Here is a 20,273-nt window from a genome sequence, read left to right as displayed (position 1 = left end):
AACGGCCGGAGATGCTCTAAGGGCATCTCCAATGGTTGTAAAATAGTTGTTGGTAGATTTTGCCACATAGGGTTTTTGATGATGTGTCATACAATAAATGAGGGAAGAGAGAAAGGTTGTATGTACATGAACCAACACCCTTTGCACAAGCTCCAATGTAGAATGAGAGAGCACATTATTTATTATCTCACATCGTATTGGGCAAACTACATACAATTCATTGAAGTTGTTGTATGTTAAGGTGTTGGTTGATGACATGACATATTTTACCAACAAGCTAACATACAAACTGTTGGAGATGTCCTAATAAGGCGGCCGGGTAGATGGTGTGAGTGCTTGAGTTCAGCGGCTTGGCTGTACACCGCTCGTGAGCAAAAGCCCGCCGTGCGCCACACGGCTCTACCAGTGCAAAGCGCCCGGGTGGCAGCGTCCGGATGGCCGCGTGCACGCGAGCACGTGGTACGCCGAGCTCACGCTCATAAAGGTCACCCCCACGCCCCACCTCGGCCGCAACTCACTTCCGCGTTCCCCTTCCTCTCGACTCGGTTCGAACCGGTTTGGGGCCCTCTTCGCATGGCCGCTTCCAAACCCTAACCCGCAGATCCTTTGCTCCCCTAAACCCTTCCCCCAATCCCCCTTCTCCTCCGCCCCGCGGTGCTCGCCGGTGCGGGCACCGCCCTCCGCTGCTCTGCCCGGCGGGACGCTCGGCGTCTCGACCCCCGCCTCAGCCGTCGCGCGTGAGGTACGCTTTGCCCATTTCTCTCCTCTCCTGGGTCAGCGTGCGCTCGGCGCGGTGCGCCTCCATGCTTAGCTTGTGGTGCTGGTGCGGTTCGATGTTCGGGGCGCGGGCAATTTGCTGATTCGGCCTCCCGAGTCGCGAACCCTACAGGCCGGGCGTGCACTCGCTGCCGCCTCGCACGGGGAGGGTGTGGGGCCTGGATGGTGGGTTCGGACTTCGGAACGGTGTGGTTTTGTTCTTGCGTTTTTCCATGCGTGTTCGCCACCTGTAGCCATGAACCCCAGTTAGCTTCCCAATTCGAGAACATTATATTGCCTGGAAGAAGCAATGGCGTCGAAAAACACTCGATTGTGGCAATCTTTTGGGTGTTTGATTTGATGCTTTTTTCGATTTGATGGATTGCGTGGTAGAAGATGTGAGAGAGGGGTCGGAGTAATTCGCTGATATGCACTCTTGCCGTTATACTGCTGCGAGTATCAGCATGCTCTGATTTGACTTGGATCGTCTTCTTTTCTTGTCTATGCATATTGCTTGTTCGTGCATGCATTACAAGCCCCTTCTATACATATCCTGATGGATATTTTCTTAGTATTGTGGGTTTTCACATCCGAAAACATGGTGTTGGATTCATTCTGCTTCTTAAATGTGTGATGCAATGCTAACCTGATAGTTATTTCGGTTTTTTTTTCTGGCAGAAATGATTAATTCATCTTCACTCCTAACGACTAGTAGCCTTTAATAGTTTGTTTCCTTTATTTTCTGCGGAGACTCTGAGCTAATAAGTAGTCAATGCCATTCATTCAATGGTACTCCTATATCTTTTTATTAGCCGTTATCCCCTTCTGCACGGTAAGTAACGCCATATAAAAACCTACCAACCCCTCGCTCGCTGAACCAATGTGCCATCACTAATTTCCCTAATAATTGGGTGATCACATCCTCTGCTAATAACTGAATCGCTAGCCTCACTGCACGCCTCTTGCATGTGGTTTGTTGCCCTTTGGGATCTGGCCCTTCAGCATGCAGGCTCCTCTAGCGCTCATATGATTAGCGATTGGAAATTAGAACATTAGCAATAAGTCACTTGGTACGTCAGGGGTAAAAAGGAAAGAAAACACCCACACTGAGTACCAGAGGCAAATCCTGTCAAACAATATGGGAAAGATTAGAAATTTTTCATGCCTTACAAAATGAGATGGTGGAGTTCTGGTTAGGATTTTTGACTGACTTTAAGATTGTCAGCATTTCTGAGCTCCGTAAATCAGAATTCTCTTATGAGAGAGGTTAGACTTAAGGGAGACATTTGGCCCATCAGCCAATGGGAAGAGGATAAGGGGAGGAGGGAGAGAAGTACGGGAGATGGGCTTTGGCCCAGGCTGTCTAAGGGTAGGTGAGAGCGATGAATGGGCCATGAAATATTTGTCACCATTCAAATTTTAAGAAAAAAAATGATATTCATCATTCGGAAAACATTAAGCATTCAAATAAGCAAGGGAAAATACCAAATGAACTAATAATCCAGAAAGAAGATCAACGTTTCATATTGTAATAATTGAATCCTATATTTATGTTACAACTAGGTTAATTGTTGTTGTGGCAGGAAAAATGTTTAATGCTCGAACGAGAATTATCTCCTTATCTTTTTTTCCTAAAAGAAGAATTTATGAACTATGTTTGTGGCTTTATGCATGTTCTAAGTGGTTTTGCATTGCAACAAATATTTTATTATGTTCCATATCCTGCACTTATTCCTGTATCTGTGGTTTCCGTTTTTGTTTATGCATCATGTTAATCTATAAACAGAAACATCACCTGTCTGAGATATAGTAGCTTAAAATTTACTGGGACCAGGCAGTCGTTATGGTAATAGCCATGTGATGCGTATTCATATCTGTGGTTTTTATAAGAAATTAAGAATGGAACCCTTCCGTAGGATTCATTGTGTTTCTAAGAATGCATTATCTGTGAATGAAGCTCTAGTAAACTGTTTCTTCTCCCTTAGTCTTTCAGCTTGCACGTAGTTCCGAACTACCCGTTTTATTTTCTTGTTATCTTATTTTAGCTTGCTGTGGCTGTCATATCTCAAAGTTGATTATCTTTCCACTAGTGATTTGAATGCCTTTTACTGTATCTATTCCTAATTAACTAATGACTTCCGAAAATCTGTATTGTGTTTGTTATTAGGTGCATGTCTCAACTCGATCTGAAGGATATATGTAGTGGATGTTGAATGACATTCTCTATGGATTTGAACGCATCACCATTGCCTGAAGAAGAGGATGAGCAGCCTTATGAAGAACCACCTGGTGAGGCTGATTATGCGCATGAGGAGGAACATGTTGAGTCTGCTGTTGCAACATTGCGAAGGGTATGTAGTACTCATTCTGGTTATAGTTTTCCATTTGCTGTGAATTGCTCATTGTGTAAGTTATAATTGAAATATAAACTATGTCTTATTAGACATGTGTGCTAGGTTAACATTGTTAGCTGAAGAAAATTACTGACAGAGAGATGGTTATCATTGATAATTTGGTATGTATCATCGCGGCTTTCAAGATAAAAATTGTAGATGTACTCTGCATCAGGATCATAATGAAATATCCTTTTTTGTGGGGATTGTGTTTTTACAGCAAAGTTGGTTCATATGTGTAACTTCATTTTCCACTTAAATTTGCACCATGCAAAAACAATAACCGCTTGTTTTCTTACCAGAAAGCATGCAAACTGGTTTTATTTGGTGTTGCTAGCTCTATCATTTTTATGCAAATTCTGCTCTTGTTACTAGGAGCGTGAAGAGAGGCGGAGGAAATTGAAGAGAGAGCACCAGGATGAAGGCTCAATGCAACACCCTCAGCAGATAAGGAATGATTATGCACCTCCAATCAAAGTTGGTAGAGGCCGGATTAAAGAGGCACCTGAGGGTATGAATAAGTCAAATTGTTTTCTAACGAGCTCTTCTAATTGTTGATAATATAAAATATATATTTTATACCTTATATTCTCTCTTTCACTTCGGCAATTTCTATTTATGGTATTTTTTTAAATAAATGGATTTTTAGTATTTGTATTTTCATGGTTTGATTTCAGGTTGGTTGGATTGTCCTGCATTTGGTGAGCCAATAGATAAAATCATACCCTCCAAAGTTCCTCTTGATGAAACATTCAATGAATCAGTTCCTCCTGGCAAAAGATATTCTTCCAAACAAGTAGTAAACAAGCAAAGAAAAGCTGGCCGTGAAGTAAGTATTGTTTGGTTGATAATTTCTAGTGTTTACCATATGTGTTATGTCTGGGCATGTTGTACCTATTTATATGCAAAATGGGTTATTCACACAGAAAAAATGCCAATTTGAAGTGCTCTTACAACATGTTTAGTTTACTTAACTATCTCTTATTTATATCAAGGGTGTATACTTGATACCATTGGCACCCCTTCCTTCTGTATGAATGTGTTCCTAGTTAGCTACTTGTTACCGAAAGATAATTTTACTTCTGTATTAATTTTTCTTTTTTTTTTCAGATAGGGCTGGTGATTGATCTGACTAATACTTCTCGATATTACTCACCAGCAGAGTGGACAAAGCAAGGTACTAAGCATCTCAAGGTGAGAGAGCTTAGCTTAAACACATCTTTTATTTTGAAGTACTCCTTCCTAAACATTTCCATTTTTAGATTCCTTGCAAGGGAAGAGATGCTGTACCAGATAATGAATCTGTTAACGCATTTGTCTATGAGGTAACAACAACAATATTTTTGATACAGATATTTACATTATCAGTATATATTATTCTGGATGGTGTGTATTTATTCAGTCTGATGCTTAATTCTTGATATCTTATTTGGCATCTCCTTTTCACCCCAATTATTTCCCACTTCGTATCTTACTATCTTTCACATGATGCTTTAAACCACGATGTAGTTATCAATGGCACCTTAGCTTGAGTGACAAGCCACTTATTTGTGGATTGGTCGATAATTATCATGATGTGTGCTATGTGTTCAGCAGTTTTTTTGTGTGCTAATTTACACCACGTTGCTCATTCGATCTAGCCCTTTTTCATTTATCATATTTATTGATTTGTTTTTTCAGTTCATTGGTATGGTGCATAGTACTTGCAAGCTCACCTCTTTTTTTTTTTTTGTAAAACAATACGCCGGGGCACACGAGTTTGATGATATAAACATGCATATGGATCTTCACCTTTTTTTGTGGCTGTGGTGACTTTCTTCTTTTCTTATTAGACACTCTTCATTCCATGTGGTTAGTTTTTTCTACTGTAGAGTTAATTGATGTGCTTGTAGGTCATTAATTAACGACCATATATCTATATAAAAAGCTCATCAGAAGCTATTTATGCAATTATTTTGCTATTTTCAGGTGATGATGTATCTTGAACGACAAAAGCATACCAAGACTCCCAAGTATATTCTAGTTCACTGTACCCATGGTCATAATCGTACAGGTTTCATGATTATTCATTACCTCATGCGTACACGCATCTCTTGTGTTGCTGAGGTAGGGCAACTAGACACTGAGTGTTTTTTCAATGTAGTTCTACTATTTGTCTTGACATCAATTTTCCCCCTAGGCAATACGTATTTTTGCTCAAAGGCGACCTCCTGGTATATATAAGAGGGACTACATTGAAGCATTGTATTCATTTTATCACGAGGTTCCTGAGAATATAATTGTAACATGCCCTTCAACACCAGAATGGAAGAGGCCTTCTGATCTTGATCTAAATGGTGAAGCTAAGCCAGATGATGATGATGACAACGGTGATGTTTCACCAGTACATGTATGTATTTTCCCCTTTTATTTAGGTAAAATTATTCCAAGTAATTGTAGGCTGCTTCCTTGTACCCGTTGATCCTTTTTCAATTGTTGGAATACAAACTGCTATGTAACTTCTATTTCTTCGCACCTTCTACTTGAGTATTTGAATTTTACTTTTGAACATTACAGATGGAGCCAACCATATCATGGATCATGTTTGTTCATTTTCAAGCAACATTATTTGTCTGATAACTGATTTATTGTTTTGTTCTTGAGACATCCTCTTGTATCTTGCAGAATGATGTAGAGGAGAAAGTCATCACCAATGATGATGTGCTGGGAGACGATGTACCTTTTGATCAGCAAGAGGCTCTGCGGATCGTATGCTATCGTTTGCTTGAACTTCCCCCTGTAAGTACACATTTTCTTATTCGTGCTCAACTAGCATTTTTGTGTGGATAACATCAAACACCAGTATTGCTGTTTGTAGAGTACTCTCCCCATCCCAGAATAGAAGGTGCACATGTTATGCAAATTTAACTTTAACCAATGATTATTCCAACCACACGTGGATTAATACATGATGCGAAGTTGACATCTAATTGCTGGGAAAATGCTCGCACCTTATATTTCGGGATGGAGGGGGAATAGCTCAAATGTTACGAATTTTCAAGTGAGCAGAGAGTACATGCATGCAGTGTTGCTGTATGTCAAGTACTGCAGAGCTTGTGAATGAAATCTAACGGGAAGTATTTATGCAAGCATTTGCTCATTTCACATGATGTGATGGTTCGACATGGTGTGCACCTACATATTAACTATTTTACTAAGCTGTGTGAAATAATATGCAAATAATGTGCTTTTCTGTCATCAAACTGAACTCCTGAAATGGGTTATGGCGTTTTCAATATGAACATTCAAAGTGTGTGTGTGTGTGTGTGTGTGTGTGTGGCGTTTTCAATATGAACATTCAAAGTGTGTGTGTGTGTGTGTGCGCACGTGCGCGTGTGGGCTGCGCTATTGTGAGCGAGCGCGCATAACGTCTTAGCGTGCGCTCCGGTCTAATTAGGTGGGCAGGTCACACCGGGAGTAGGCTTCTCCACCGCTAAAATATTTGAGGGTAAAACTGTTTCTAAGAAAAAGTAATGGATTTAATTTGGTTACCATGCATCGTCTACGACGTCCCGATCCGAAGGTCATTAGTTTTTGGCAGTAATATAGATAGAAGAGATGGTAATGGACGAGAATTCTTTACCAAGCAATGAGATGGTTCGATCCCTCGGCCTCGTAAACCTAGTAAATTCATTCTAATATGTAGTAACCAATTACTACATGCTCTCTAATTGTTAGCAGTAAAAGGGATGGAGTGGATGGTAATGAAACAAATTATTTGACCAGCGAAAGATGCTTCAATCCTGGAATGTAGTAAAATCAGGTTGCTATGTAGTAACGCATTACTGCATGTGCCTTTTCGTTGAAAAATACACACCCTTGCTTGGTTAACGCATTACTCCATTCTAAGTAATTGTTAGCAGTAAAAAGAATGGAGTGGATGCTGGATGGTAATGAAACTACCAACGAAGGAATTAGAGATGCTTTCATCATGACGCATGGTAACCGTATTACTGCTGTGTAGTAATGCTTGGATCAGTATGTAGTGATTGTTTTTTCACGAAGGAAGGGGACTAGCGAAGCGCGTGGACCAGTATTGGTCGTAAATCGTTACGATGGAATTTTCCCGACGCGCGCCCCCTCTGGCTAGTTAACGCGTACTGGCCGGTTGGGTCGAACTGGACAGAGCGTATGCTAAGAAATAATGCGCGCAGGCTCAGTTTAGCATGTCTGTATATATTGTATTATGGCATGGGTGGAACATGCTATTATAGTGCGTTTTCTGTGTCTTTTGCCTGTTCATAACTAATTATTTTATGCGATACTTCCATTTGACACTTCCATGTTGCAATCTTTGTAAATTATTTTGTTTCTGCAATTTTTATGTATATGTAGCTTCAAAAGAAGTTTCTTTCTTACATCCTTTCTTTGGTTATAGGCGAGAGGGCATGCACAATTTCCAGGATCACACCCAGTCTCTCTTGACAGGTAACCAACGGTAAACCCTACTGCATATATTGTTTATAATATTAAATAAATTATTCTACCATCTTATGTTTTTCTCTCTTAAATTTCTCTTGTAAGGCATTATCATAAATTGCAAATCAGCACCTGTTGAGTAAATACACCCGTTCGTTTTGTGAAACTATGCACCCTACCTTTTTAAGAATCTCTGATACACGCATGCTGTCCTCATTCTGAAATTGGAGTACTTTCTTCTATGTATCAATTCATATAGCTTATCCCCCTTTTCATATATTAAAGAGTGATGATTCGTTCGCAGTTAGGGTCGATGCATACCATCTTAGCGACCCACTCTAATCTGATGTCTCAAAAAAAAGTTGATATATCTGAAAATTATGTCGTAATTGTACAGTTAATCCCTTAATTACACCATACTAATTAAACTTTGCAACCTCTCTTTTGAAATTATGATGAATCTCACCGCAATCCATTCCTTATTCCTTAGTCATGACGCTATGACTACTGAGCACTGACCTTGTTTGCTGCTCCACATGAAATATTTGTCATAAAGTGTAATGGTTGCCATACCGTTTTATATCATTAAAACCGCACCAAGTTTCAAGAAATTAAAAAAAGGAGTTCTAAATCAGGAGGTGTTATATTTTTATGACTCGTATAGTTGACAAAAAGTGCATTTTTTTGCGTAAGACAAAAAGTGCATTGGGTGTGTATCTTTGCTAGTAATACTAAGATTAGTGATTGGTTTTAACAGCTAACCTTAGGCCCCGCTTGGATTCCCTGTAAAGTTTTACAAGTGTATATTGATTACCCCTGTAAATTACTGGAGATCAGTAAAATACAACCGGATATACAAGGGGAGTCTACAGCGCGCTTGGTTCGTCTTGTTTCTCACTTGGTTCAGGGAGTGTTCCCATGCGTTGTGTCGTTGGCGGCGGGAACACAATGAACTGCAAGGCCGGCGGCCGACGGTGCCAGCTAGACGCCCCCACCATGCCCGTGTTCCTCGGCCCTCCCTGTGGCGGAGCGGGGCCACGACGGCTGCGGGATCTGGCTGCAGTGCCGGCGCGCGGAGGTGCTCCGGCGGCGGTGCGAGAAGGCGCTCCGGCGACGTCACGGACGCGGCGGCAGCGTCAGCCCGAAGCTCGGCGGCGATGTGGCAGGACTGCAAGAGGCGACGGGCCGACGGCCCTTGAGTTTGACAGTGGTGTCTCCGGTGAAAGGCGGCGGCTGCGGAGCTTGCTTTGGTTGCTGATACGAGGAAAAACGACGGAAGGAGCAGTGTTTTGGAAACAGGCGGATTACCAGCGGATTACAACTGTAACGTAAAACCAGGGGTAAAATTTACAATGCGGAAACGACAATCCAAGTACTCCGGAGGTATTTCGTTATGGAGGTATCTTTTCCACGTGTAATTGGCTGCAAAACGACCAACCAAGCGGAGCCTTAAGGTGTTCATGAAGCAAGGCACTGTAAATGTTCGTGAAGCTTGTCCTAGTGTTAACATTAAAAGATGTTGGTTTGTTCTGATCCTACAAGCTAATACTTAGTGGGTGGTGGCAACAGCTAGCTTTAAGAAAACAATAGTTACTTAGATGGTAGGTGAACAGGCAAGGTTCTGCAAAATTCTATTGTTCTGAATGGACCATTATCGATTTTGGTTTATCTCCTTCTCCCTTATGTGGCCTTTTCTCTAATGCATTCTCTTTTGCTGATTGCAGTGATAATCTGCAGCTACTTAGACAGCGATACTATTATGCTACTTGGAAAGCTGACGGAACCCGATATATGATGCTTATAATGAGGGATGGTTGTTTCTTGATTGATCGGAATTTTTGCTTTAGGAGAGTTCAGATGCGCTTTCCCCATAGGAACCTGAATGAAGTAATGTCCTCCTCCTGATGCAGGAGAATCCATCGTAGTACATTTCTGTTTACATATCTAACCTTATTTCTTCGCCAATTGAAGGGTCCACATGATATGACATTGATTGACGGGGAAATGATTATAGATACAGTACCTGATTCAGGATTGAAGAGGAGGTACTTAGCGTATGATCTGATGGCACTTGATTCAGTGTCCAAGACAAAGGTATCTATTATAGTTTCCTTCCATTGAAGGAACATTGAGCACCCTTCGTTGAATTATTACCTGGAAGTCAGCCTCTTCGTCTATTATTAATGCCTTACTTAGATAACTGCTGTGGTCCATCCTCTGTCATTTTGAGCGACTACAAAATTTCTTGTTGCTGCACATGTTTATGGAAATAGTAATCACAGTATTCCTTTGTGTTACAACTTGCCATCATATTTAATTGATGTATACTTTGTCAAAGTAAATATCGAAGTTTGTATTTACTATGTCTATCATATCATCTTACCAATATGAGTACTTTTGTGGTAGGTTTTGTTACAGTTAGACCTTATCGGTGCAATTAGTTCTTGGCCTTAGTATAGTTTTAATTTCATAGTATTTTTGTATGCAGTTGCCTTTCTCTGAGAGGTGGAGATTAATTGAAGATGAAATAATCCGGCCACGCCATAACGAGAGAAAAATGTTTGAGAGTGGTGCTAAGAGCAATCCAATGTACAAATATGATATGGAGCTATTTTCGGTAATTGGATTCGGACCTGCTACATTTTAATGTTCCATTTTGATGAGTTGAAGTACATTTCTTATGTTTGGGTGCTCTACCAGGCCCGGAGAAAGGATTTCTGGCTTCTGCATACAGCAAAAAGGGTACTGAAGGAGTTTATCCCATCACTTTGCCATGATGCTGATGGCCTGATATTTCAGGTATGTTTGTCTTCTTTCGGTGACTGTACTGGAAACTTGAAAGCTGAAATTCCAGTGCAAGTTGATGCAATGCATAGATGCATAAGGAAGAAAACAAGCTATAATGGTGAACTACATGATTATATTTGTTTTGATAAAACCTCATGAAACTACATTTGTAACATAATCTTGGATTTTCTACTACAAGCAGAAGAGAAAAATGTTAACATTTTAGTCTCCCTGATTTTTGGAAACTACCGGACTTCTAAGTATTTGAACTGTAGTCTATTACTTCAATTTTAATCTCCCATTTTATTTTCCGCCTTAACATTATTTGGTTGTGGCACTGCCTGAATTTACATGCCAGTTTGAGTTGCAAGCATGAAGTGGATCCTGGTTATATACATAGGAGTCATGTGGCCTTCTTGAGAACAATATAGACTCGTAGCATTATGATGCAAACCTGTCTATTGAGCTGTTTATTTCAGTTTGCAGCTGACTATATTAATCATCAGGAACACAAATAGTCTTGTGAGATACTTGGAAGGCAGAAAATGTGCTAATCAATCTACAGCGTAAAAGCTTTGTGGTAGCAACAACAACAACAACAACAACAAAGCCTTTAGTCCCAAACAAGTTGGGGTAGGCTAGAGGTGAAACCCATAAGATCTCGCAACCAACTCATGGCTCTGGCACATGGATAGCAAGCTTCCACGCACCCCTGTCCATAGCTAGCTCTTTGGTGATACTCCAATCCTTCAGGTCTCTCTTAACGTTAACGGACTCCTCCCATGTCAAATTCGGTCTACCCCGCCCTCTCTTGACATTCTCCGCACGCTTTAGCCGTCCACTATGCACCGGAGCTTCTGGAGGCCTGCGCTGAATATGCCCAAACCATCTCAGACGATGTTGGACAAGCTTCTCTTCAATTGGTGCTACCCCAACTCTATCTCGTATATCATCATTCCGGACTCTATCCTTCCTCGTGTGGCCACACATCCATCTCAACATACGCATCTCCGCCAAACCTAACTGTTGAACATGTCGCCTTTTATTCGGCCAACACTCAGCGCCATACAACATTGCGGGTCGAACCGCCGTCCTGTAGAACTTGCCTTTTAGCTTTTGTGGCACTCTCTTGTCACAGAGAATGCCGGAAGCTTGGCGCCACTTCATCCATCCGGCTTTGATTCGATGGTTCACATCTTCATCAATACCCCCATCCTCCTGCAGCATTGACCCCAAATACCGAAAGGTGTCCTTCTGAGGTACCACCTGGCCATCAAGGCTAACCTCCTCCTCACACCTAGTAGTACTGAAACCGCACATCATGTACTCGGTTTTAGTTCTACTAAGCCTAAACCCTTTCGATTCCAAGGTTTGTCTCCATAACTCTAACTTCCTATTTACCCCCGTCCGACTATCGTCAACTAGCACCACATCATCCGCAAAGAGCATACACCATGGGATATCTCCTTGTATATCCCTTGTGACCTCATCCATCACCAATGCAAAAAGATAAGGGCTCAAAGCTGACCCCTGATGCAGTCCTATCTTAATCAGGAAGTCATCAGTGTCGACATCACTTGTTCGAACACTTGTCACAACATTATCGTACATGTCCTTGATGAGGGTAATGTACTTTGCTGGGACTTTGTGTTTCTCCAAGGTCCACCACATGACATTCCGCGGTATCTTATCATAGGCATTCTCCAAGTCAATGAACACCATATGCAAGTCCTTCTTTTGCTCCCTATATCTCTCCATAAGTTGTCGTACCAAGAAAATGGCTTCCATGGTCGACCTCCCAGGCATGAAACCAAACTGATTTTTGGTCACGCTTGTCATTCTTCTTAAGCGGTGCTCAATGACTCTCTCCCATAGCTTCATTGTATGGCTCATCAGCTTAATTCCACGGTAATTAGTACAACTCTGAACATCCCCCTTGTTCTTGAAGATTGGTACTAATATACTCCGTCTCCATTCTTCTAGCATCTTGTTTGCTCGAAAAATGAGGTTGAAAAGCTTGGTTAGCCATACTATCGCTATGTCCCCGAGACCTTTCCACACCTCAATGGGGATACAATCAGGGCCCATCGCCTTGCCTCCTTTCATCCTTTTTAAAGCCTCCTTGACCTCAGACTCCTGGATTCGCCGCACAAAACGCATGCTGGTCTCATCAAAGGAGTCGTCCAGTTCAATGGTAGAACTCTCATTCTCCCCATTGAACAGCTTGTCGAAGTACTCCCGCCATCTATGCTTAATCTCCTCGTCCTTCACCAAGAGTTGGCCTGCTCCGTCCTTGATGCATTTGACTTGGCCAATATCCCTCGTCTTCCTCTCTTGGATCTTGGCCATCTTATAGATGTCCCTTTCACCTTCCTTCGTGCCTAACCGTTGTTTGAGGTCCTCATATGCCCGACCCCTTGCTTCACCAACAGCTCGCTTTGCGGCCTTCTTCGCCATCTTGTACTTCTCTATGTTGTCTGCACTCCTATCCAGGTATAGGCGTTTGAAGCAATCTTTCTTCTCTTTAATCGCCTTCTGGACATCATCATTCCACCACCAGGTATCCTTATCTTCGCTTCTCCTTTCCCTGGACACTCCAAGCTCCTCCGAGGCCACCTTACGAATGCAAGTCGCCATATTCGTCCACACATTGTTCACATCTCCTCCTTCCTCCCAAGGGCCCTCCTTAATGACCATCTCCTTGAACGCTAGAGCTACCTCCCCCTTGAGCTTCCACCACTTCGTTCTAGCGACTTTGGCACGCTTATCCCGCTAGACACGAATCCGAAAGTGGAAGTCAGCAACCACCAGCTTATGCTGGGGTACAACACTCTCTCCAGGTATCACCTTACAGTCTAGGCACGCACGCCTATCTTCTCTTCTCGAGAGGATGAAATCAATCTGGCTAGAGTGTTGGCCACTACTAAAAGTCACCAGATGTGATTCTCTCTTTCTAAAGAGGGTGTTAGCTACAATCATGTTGTAGGCTAGAGCAAAGCTTAAGACATCTTCTCCTTCTTGATTCCTGATGCCATAGCCAAAGCCCCCGTGCGCCCCTTCAAAACCTGTGTTAGATGTACCCACGTGGCCATTGAGGTCTCCTCCTATGAAGAGCTTCTCACCAATCGGTACACTCCTAACCATGTCTTCCAGGCCTTCCCAGAACTCCCTCTTGGTGTTCTCATTGTGGCCTACTTGCGGGGCATATGCGCTGATAACATTGAGAACCAAGTCCTCAACTACCAGCTTGACCAGGATAATCCGGTCCCCACGTCTCTTGACGTCTACCACTCCATACTTGAGGCTCTTGTTGATCAAGATGCCTACGCCATTTCTGTTTGCAGCCGTCCCTGTGTACCACAGCTTGAAGCCGGTATCCTCGACCTCCTTCGCCTTCTGTCCTCTCCATTTGGTTTCTTGGACGCAAAGGATATCAACACCTCTCCTCACCGCTGCATCAACTAGCTCCCGAAGCTTCCCTGTCAGAGACCCTACGTGCAAATTTCTTCTGTTTGTTTCCATTGGCCATTTAGTTCACCTTGCACCAAGAGTTCATGTTTTTGGTGTTACTCTTGTTACGCTTCTGCCCAAGATATGCTATTCTTCCAAAAAGTTCCCTAGAGACGTTTCCTGTTTTGTGCTTAGTCTGCCATGATGTGTGCTAGCACCACTGGGTAACCACCGTGTTTAGTGTCTCTTTGTGCTTGAGAGCAGTATGAGATCATGCATTGACTTACAAGATCTTAAGTGAGGGAGTGGAGGAAGAGAGACAGATGGAGAGGCAGGGGAAGATAGCTTCAGGAAGACCTTAGATGTGAGAGAGAGATGGAGAGGGAGGGGAAGAGGAAGAGGGCCATAGCTTTCTCCCTTGGAGCCCATTGTCGCTTTCTCCTGTGGGTCCGTTGCTGTAGTACACACGCTCTTCACATGCTCGAGTAGTCCATTTTAGCAATAATTTATCCACATGATGAACAAACAACACCGGCCTTTTTAGGGGAATGCATGTTGACTATCTGTATTTATTGATACAGTTATAGACTTGAATATTTGTAATGACGCTCCTACTTATGTGTGTTCTTGAGCTTCCTCTGACCGTACATGAATAATGTGTCTACACTTCTATCATTGGCGATTCTTATCATGGTTAGGAGTAGTTTATTTCAGGCTTCAAGAAGTGCAATCTGTTTGTCTTGGCTAACACACCTTTATTTGTGCTTGTTCATTAGGGCTGGGATGATCCTTATGTAACTCGCACCCATGAAGGTCTTCTTAAGTGGAAATACCCTGAAATGAATTCAGTTGACTTTTTGTTTGAGGTTTGTGTGGCCATTGTTTCCAGTATTGTTGCTTTAAATGGTTTATTTGTTTTTTTATATGGTGGGGTTTATTTCGTCATACCTAATTGTGCAGGTTGGCAATGATAATCGCCAGCTCGTTTTTCTTTACGAGAGAGGCAAAAAGAAACTCATGGATGGTTCTTGGATGGTATTTCCAAGTAATGCTGCAATTTTTATGGGCATTTTATTTTTGCACACTTGACAGCGTGTTTCTCATAAACAAGTTTGTATATTTTCTCATGCAATGAAAGCACGTCTCTCATAGACAAGTTTGTATATTTTCTCATGCAATTGTGAATAAGATAACTTATTTATCTTATTAGGACATCATTGTACTCTTATTCACTTCGTGTAAGTCCCAAACACAAAATATATATCCAAGACTTACATCTGCTTTTTTGGAATGACTGACTAGCTTAAACATGACCAGGTTTATGCATCTATACTATACCTTCATCTACCAGAACACTTTATTTGCACATTAATGGGTTTGGAGCCAATTTGTAGGGAGCCTGCAATCTCTAATATATTTTCCCACACATTTAAAAATTGCCGAGGATATTATCCTTCAGCTATGTATAGCACTACATCTATAGTTGAATGACCTGCAGACTTAAATCATTGTATTCTAGGAGCATATTTGCTCTTCTTGCTTACTGTTATGCTGGAATTTGAGTAGTTTCCCCTATTCATGGTCTAGCTGATGAGGTGTATTGGTTGCATATTTATGCTTGTTTTCTGAAACTTGTGCAGATGGAGAAGATCCATCATCTATCTCTGGGAGGATTGTTGAGTGCTCTTGGAATAAGGAACAACAGTGTTGGGTCTGCATGCGCGTTAGATTCGATAAATCGACTCCTAATGATATCAACACATATCGCAAGGTTGATTCTCTAGCCCTTATCTGTGTTGGAATTTACTCCCTCCTTTCCTAAATATAAGACATTTTAGAGATTCCAATACGGACTACAAACGGAGCAAAATGAGTGAATCTACACTCTAAGATATTTTTTATATACATCCATATGTAGTCCGTATTGAAATCTCCAAAATGGCTTATATTTAGAAACGGAGGGAGTACATACTGTGCATCTGGATATAATCATGGTTCTTTTAATACGAAAAGATATATCTTTTTCATTTGAAATCATTGATGTGTGCTAAAATTACAATATTTATTTATACATAGAGGCTAAATAAAATCTGGCCCCTGAAATAATTTGCTATAACTGTTTCCTTTTTCCATGAAAAAGAAATCATCACCTTGCTAGATTTTGAATTACTATAATCCTCTGACAGTATCATATTGTGTTATCTGCAGGTAATGAGGAGCATCACAGACAATATAACCGAAGACAAGCTTCTAGAAGAGATCACTGAGATAATTTCCCTCCCGATGTATGCTGATAGGAAGAAGGCTGATGAAAGGATGGCCCATGCAAAGATGGCACAACATCGGCGGAGAGGGCAGATGCTACCACAGTAGTGTTAGCCTTGTTGGAGTAGTGCTAGAGCGCCGCTGCCCCGTCTCTCTGGGCTGGGCGTCGGCTGGTTCCATTAGCTTGTGTAATTAGTAGAGGTTTAGGGCCGTATGTTGATGGCCGGCCAGCCGACTAATTCTTTGCACTTGTTGTGTGCCTACCGCCTGTATATAGTTGTCGCAGCAGAGTAGTCCTGTAAATCTTGTATCATGTTTCTGGATTCTCTCCTATGGTTTAGTTTCATGGGTGTAGTATAGTTAGTCTTTTAACAAGAGAGGGAGCGTGTTCAAGTCTTGTCTTGTAGTATTGCCAAAAGTGTCCTAATGCCGAGGGTGCATTGAGCTCGGGAATGCCTCTTATTATCCTATGTTAGGATTAATTAATGATTGTTAATTAAGGGACAATCCCTGCTTTTACTAACCGCAGACAGTTGCATCTGCCGCGTCGGTTCCCTGCCGAATAGGCACCTCCCTGAACAGATGCCTTCCTAGTGATGTCTCTTCCCTTTGTATAAATAGCAGATCTCATCTAATAAAGAGCTTAACACGTTATCAGCACGCCCTCTGGCGGAGCGATTTCACGGCCAAACTGCCGGCAGCGAGTGCGCAGCGTCGCGATGCCCTCTGGCCCTGCGTGGCAAAGGAAGCCAACGCTCCAGCACTAGCAAAGGCAGCGCATGGCGCCGCGCACACCTCAATGGCTATTCCGCGGCAACGCGGTGTTCCCGGCGGAAGGCGGCACCCATGCGCGACCGCGGGCTCCCGGCAGCGTGTCCACAGGAGCGACCAACGGCCAACGCTTGGACCGGCGGCTCTGTCCTGCGCGACAGTCAGGGCAGAATGAGAAAGAACAGAGGTTGTGGATCTCCATCGATTCAAGAATTGAAGGCCTCAACAACGAACGCCAATGGATTCCCATCGATTCATTGATGAAAAAGGAAAAAGGTACCATGCGTTCTTCAATTCTTCCTGCACTGCACTGGATCAAGCGACAACTGCCGTTGCTTTTCATCAGCATCGCCAGCGGCGCCCGCGTCCATGCACCTTGCACACACACGGCTGTCCAGCGATGCGTCGAGGTGTCTGCCGGCCTCTAACGCGGGGCACGACTGCTGGCCTTGACCTCTCAACGCGGAGGCGCTGCGCGGACCTCGACGAAACGGCAACGCCCTCCGGCGCACCAGCCATGATGTGGCGGCGCGGCCTCGGCGCGAGGCCGCCTAAAGCGTGACCGCGGCGATGCCCGGCGCACACGCGCATGGCGAGACGCTCTCCCACTACGCACGCCGCGGACGACAGCCTCGGCGCCCGCGAAGGCGGCACCCAACCGCGGCGCGGCGCGGAAGACTAAGGCGACGCCGCGCCCTCGGCTTGCATCCGTCCAGCGGCGCCCGAGGCAACGGCACTCGGCTGGCCCTCCGGCCCCGGAGGCAGCGGCGCCCTTCGGCGTGGCTCCCATAGCGGAGACGACGGCGCTCCCACGGTCGCGGCCCTGGCCGGTGTGCCAAAACAGCGGCGGGCGGTTACAGGATTTCTCCTGGTCGAAAGCGCTCGGGAGTAAAGAGATAGGAACCTTATCTCTTCGCAAGTTTTGCATTTCAGCCTTTTGGCTTCACCTATTTCCGAAATAGGTCAAAACTTGCCTCTGTCATTGTTTTACGGCTAATTCCTGGAAGTTTCGGGATATTGCAGCTTGGTCTAACTAGTTGCTGTTGATTAGCACCAGTAACGTTAGGCCATGTGCAGATCATCATTTAGCCCATTTTCTGTTCAGTTTAAAATTCCAGAAAATATGTGGTTATTATATGTGGCATGTTCGATGTGTTTGCTTTTTAGCAATCCCTATAACATGTCTTATTAGTACAACAACATTGTCTTGTGATTGAGATTAAGTTTTCTCGCACAACAATATTAATTTGCGATTGAGATTTTCTTCTCTCGCAAAACAATCTCATAGCGATTGAGATTAATTTTCTCTCGCAAAATATTAATTCACCCTGCTGAATTATCTTGAAACTTGATACAAGATCATCACATTTAATTTGGGGTCTATACAATTCAAGTTTCACTTGAACATCAAGTTTGCAACATCATTACTATTCATTATAGTGGTGTATTTCTGTTGAGTACGATGTATTCCGGAATGTATGTATCTCCATGTTTGCTACATGTCGAGATTAATACATCTATTTGCAATTGAGATTTTCAATTTCTTGCAAATACATATGCAAAATTCTTAGTGATTTCTTGAAATTGATGTATTGGGATCCCGAGGTAGTGTGTAGATTTACTGCTTTGCAGATTATCACCACTACTGTTTAAGCCTACATTTTTTCAAATTTGACATTATGATTGCACAACATTGTACACTCCCATGCATTTTACTAAGTCATGACATAAGGCATTAGGAGTGAGTATCTACTGATTTCATCAGATTATACTCCCTAGTGCTGCGAGATCTACTTCATTTTGGAGATTATCTTCAAGGTGTCATGCTTAGCAATTTGAGATTCACATTAATGATTTCAAGATAACTTCTTGAAATATCCATTAATTTTACAACATTACCATGATGGTCTTCAATTTACTAATCGTAAATTAACTATCTCTGGTAACCGATGGCTAGAGAATTTGAGGCATTCGCCCTCAATCGCCACCACTACCCTACCTGGGTATGGACATCATGATCACTCTTGTGTCTTGTGGAATAGTGTGTGCAATCCAGGACCACATGATTAACCTCTGGTCGGAATCAAATCGCTAACAGAAAAATATTGTCTTATACATCATAAGGCATTATATCGATTCAGATCTCTGCATCTGGTTATTCTGTATCAGCAATTCCTAGGACACAACAGACCTCAAGGGCAAAGGTTTGGAGCTCACTTCAACCTTCAACCCGACATCACCAGCAGTGATGGGACCCTATGGGCACGGAGAATATGATGGTTGAATATGACTCAACTAACATGTTTGAAGACTTCGTCTAGTCTCTCAATTTCCTGAGTGGTCAACATAATTTATGTCCATTTATGATGTTCTAATAAGAACATAAGTATTGTTGTCATCATATATTGTACATCACAATATATTGTATCAGCACTTTGGTACAAATACATTTGTATGTATTCTATATATTTGACAGTGATTTTCATACTGAGAATCTTCATGTCTATATATAGATTTCTACGGGAGTCAATCCGATGAAAAATGATATGTGCCTTGTGGACATATGCACCACAAACTCTATACTCAGGGGAGTCCAATGTTTCCACTCTCATTGAGAGAAAGGAGATATTTTAAAATCGCTAGACGCGATGAGGTATTTGTTGGCTCAACTCGAGTCATATTTACTATCCCTGTGGGTACCCGAGTAACATCGAGATGCTTTATTGCTTCCCAGGTTTAACTTGTACCCTACTAAACTATGAAGGTATCCGTCAAAATAGTTTCCATAGCGAAACTTATGATGACAACAAAGAGAAATAACTTCTCTTTACCATATGCAACGGATATGGCAAATACATTCTCTGTGTATCATCTGGATTGTACTACACATACGACACAACCCGTACCACATGTTGTGTACGTGATAGTTTTCCAAAGTGTCTTGTACATGACATACTTGGCATACTGGCCTTGGTCATCGAGACATTGGGTTGAAACCGAAACTATTAGCAATTCCAATAGTTTATGATTATTATGATGCTAAATTCTAACAACATTTGGATTTTATGTGCACTACAAGTGACACAGGGAAGCTAATTTTAAGGCTCGCACACCTTAAAGTCTACGCTGAACCACTCAGACTCCTTGAATGCATCAAGTTGAGGTAAGTGGCTCTTCCCTCCATTGACTAGACTATTCAGGTATTCCATGGTTCTAAAAGACATATCTACATGATGGTATTAAGTGTGTGCTTTATTCACACAAAACCATTGGCTCATTTTCCTGACATCGATTTCAAGAAAATCGTATGGATAGCATTGCAGAATTCTCCTTGAGTGCCTTTCTCTATGGCCCTCGGATTGAAGTTTAGCAATTTGTCCTAATGTCTAGACT

At 42.5% G+C, this 20,273-nt stretch overlaps 1 protein-coding gene across 2 annotated transcripts; it reads left to right on the top strand.

Annotated features, from left to right (window-relative positions):
* Positions 1–523: 523 nt before the first annotated feature.
* LOC119286366 (mRNA-capping enzyme-like) lies at positions 524–16,557 on the top strand. 2 transcript variants are annotated; one of them, XM_037565740.1, is made up of 18 exons: positions 524–742; positions 2,924–3,107; positions 3,525–3,660; positions 3,827–3,978; positions 4,260–4,343; positions 4,412–4,474; positions 5,118–5,255; positions 5,329–5,538; positions 5,814–5,927; positions 7,567–7,616; positions 9,332–9,494; positions 9,579–9,701; positions 10,096–10,224; positions 10,308–10,406; positions 14,621–14,710; positions 14,805–14,889; positions 15,485–15,615; positions 16,053–16,557. In XM_037565740.1, the coding sequence occupies exons 2-18, from the start codon at positions 2,970–2,972 to the stop codon at positions 16,215–16,217; spliced, it is 2,070 nt and encodes a 689-aa protein (XP_037421637.1). In that variant the 5' UTR covers positions 524–742; positions 2,924–2,969; the 3' UTR covers positions 16,218–16,557. The 2 variants fall into 2 exon arrangements, with proteins under 2 accessions (XP_037421637.1, XP_037421639.1); XM_037565742.1 differs by having other exon boundaries at positions 14,805–14,879; positions 16,053–16,189.
* Positions 16,558–20,273: the final 3,716 nt, after the last annotated feature.

This window comes from Triticum dicoccoides, chromosome 4A (assembly GCF_002162155.2).
Source record: "Triticum dicoccoides isolate Atlit2015 ecotype Zavitan chromosome 4A, WEW_v2.0, whole genome shotgun sequence".
In the NCBI taxonomy this organism is placed as follows: Eukaryota; Viridiplantae; Streptophyta; class Magnoliopsida; order Poales; family Poaceae; genus Triticum; species Triticum dicoccoides.
This window is presented reverse-complemented; position numbering and strand designations above follow the sequence as displayed.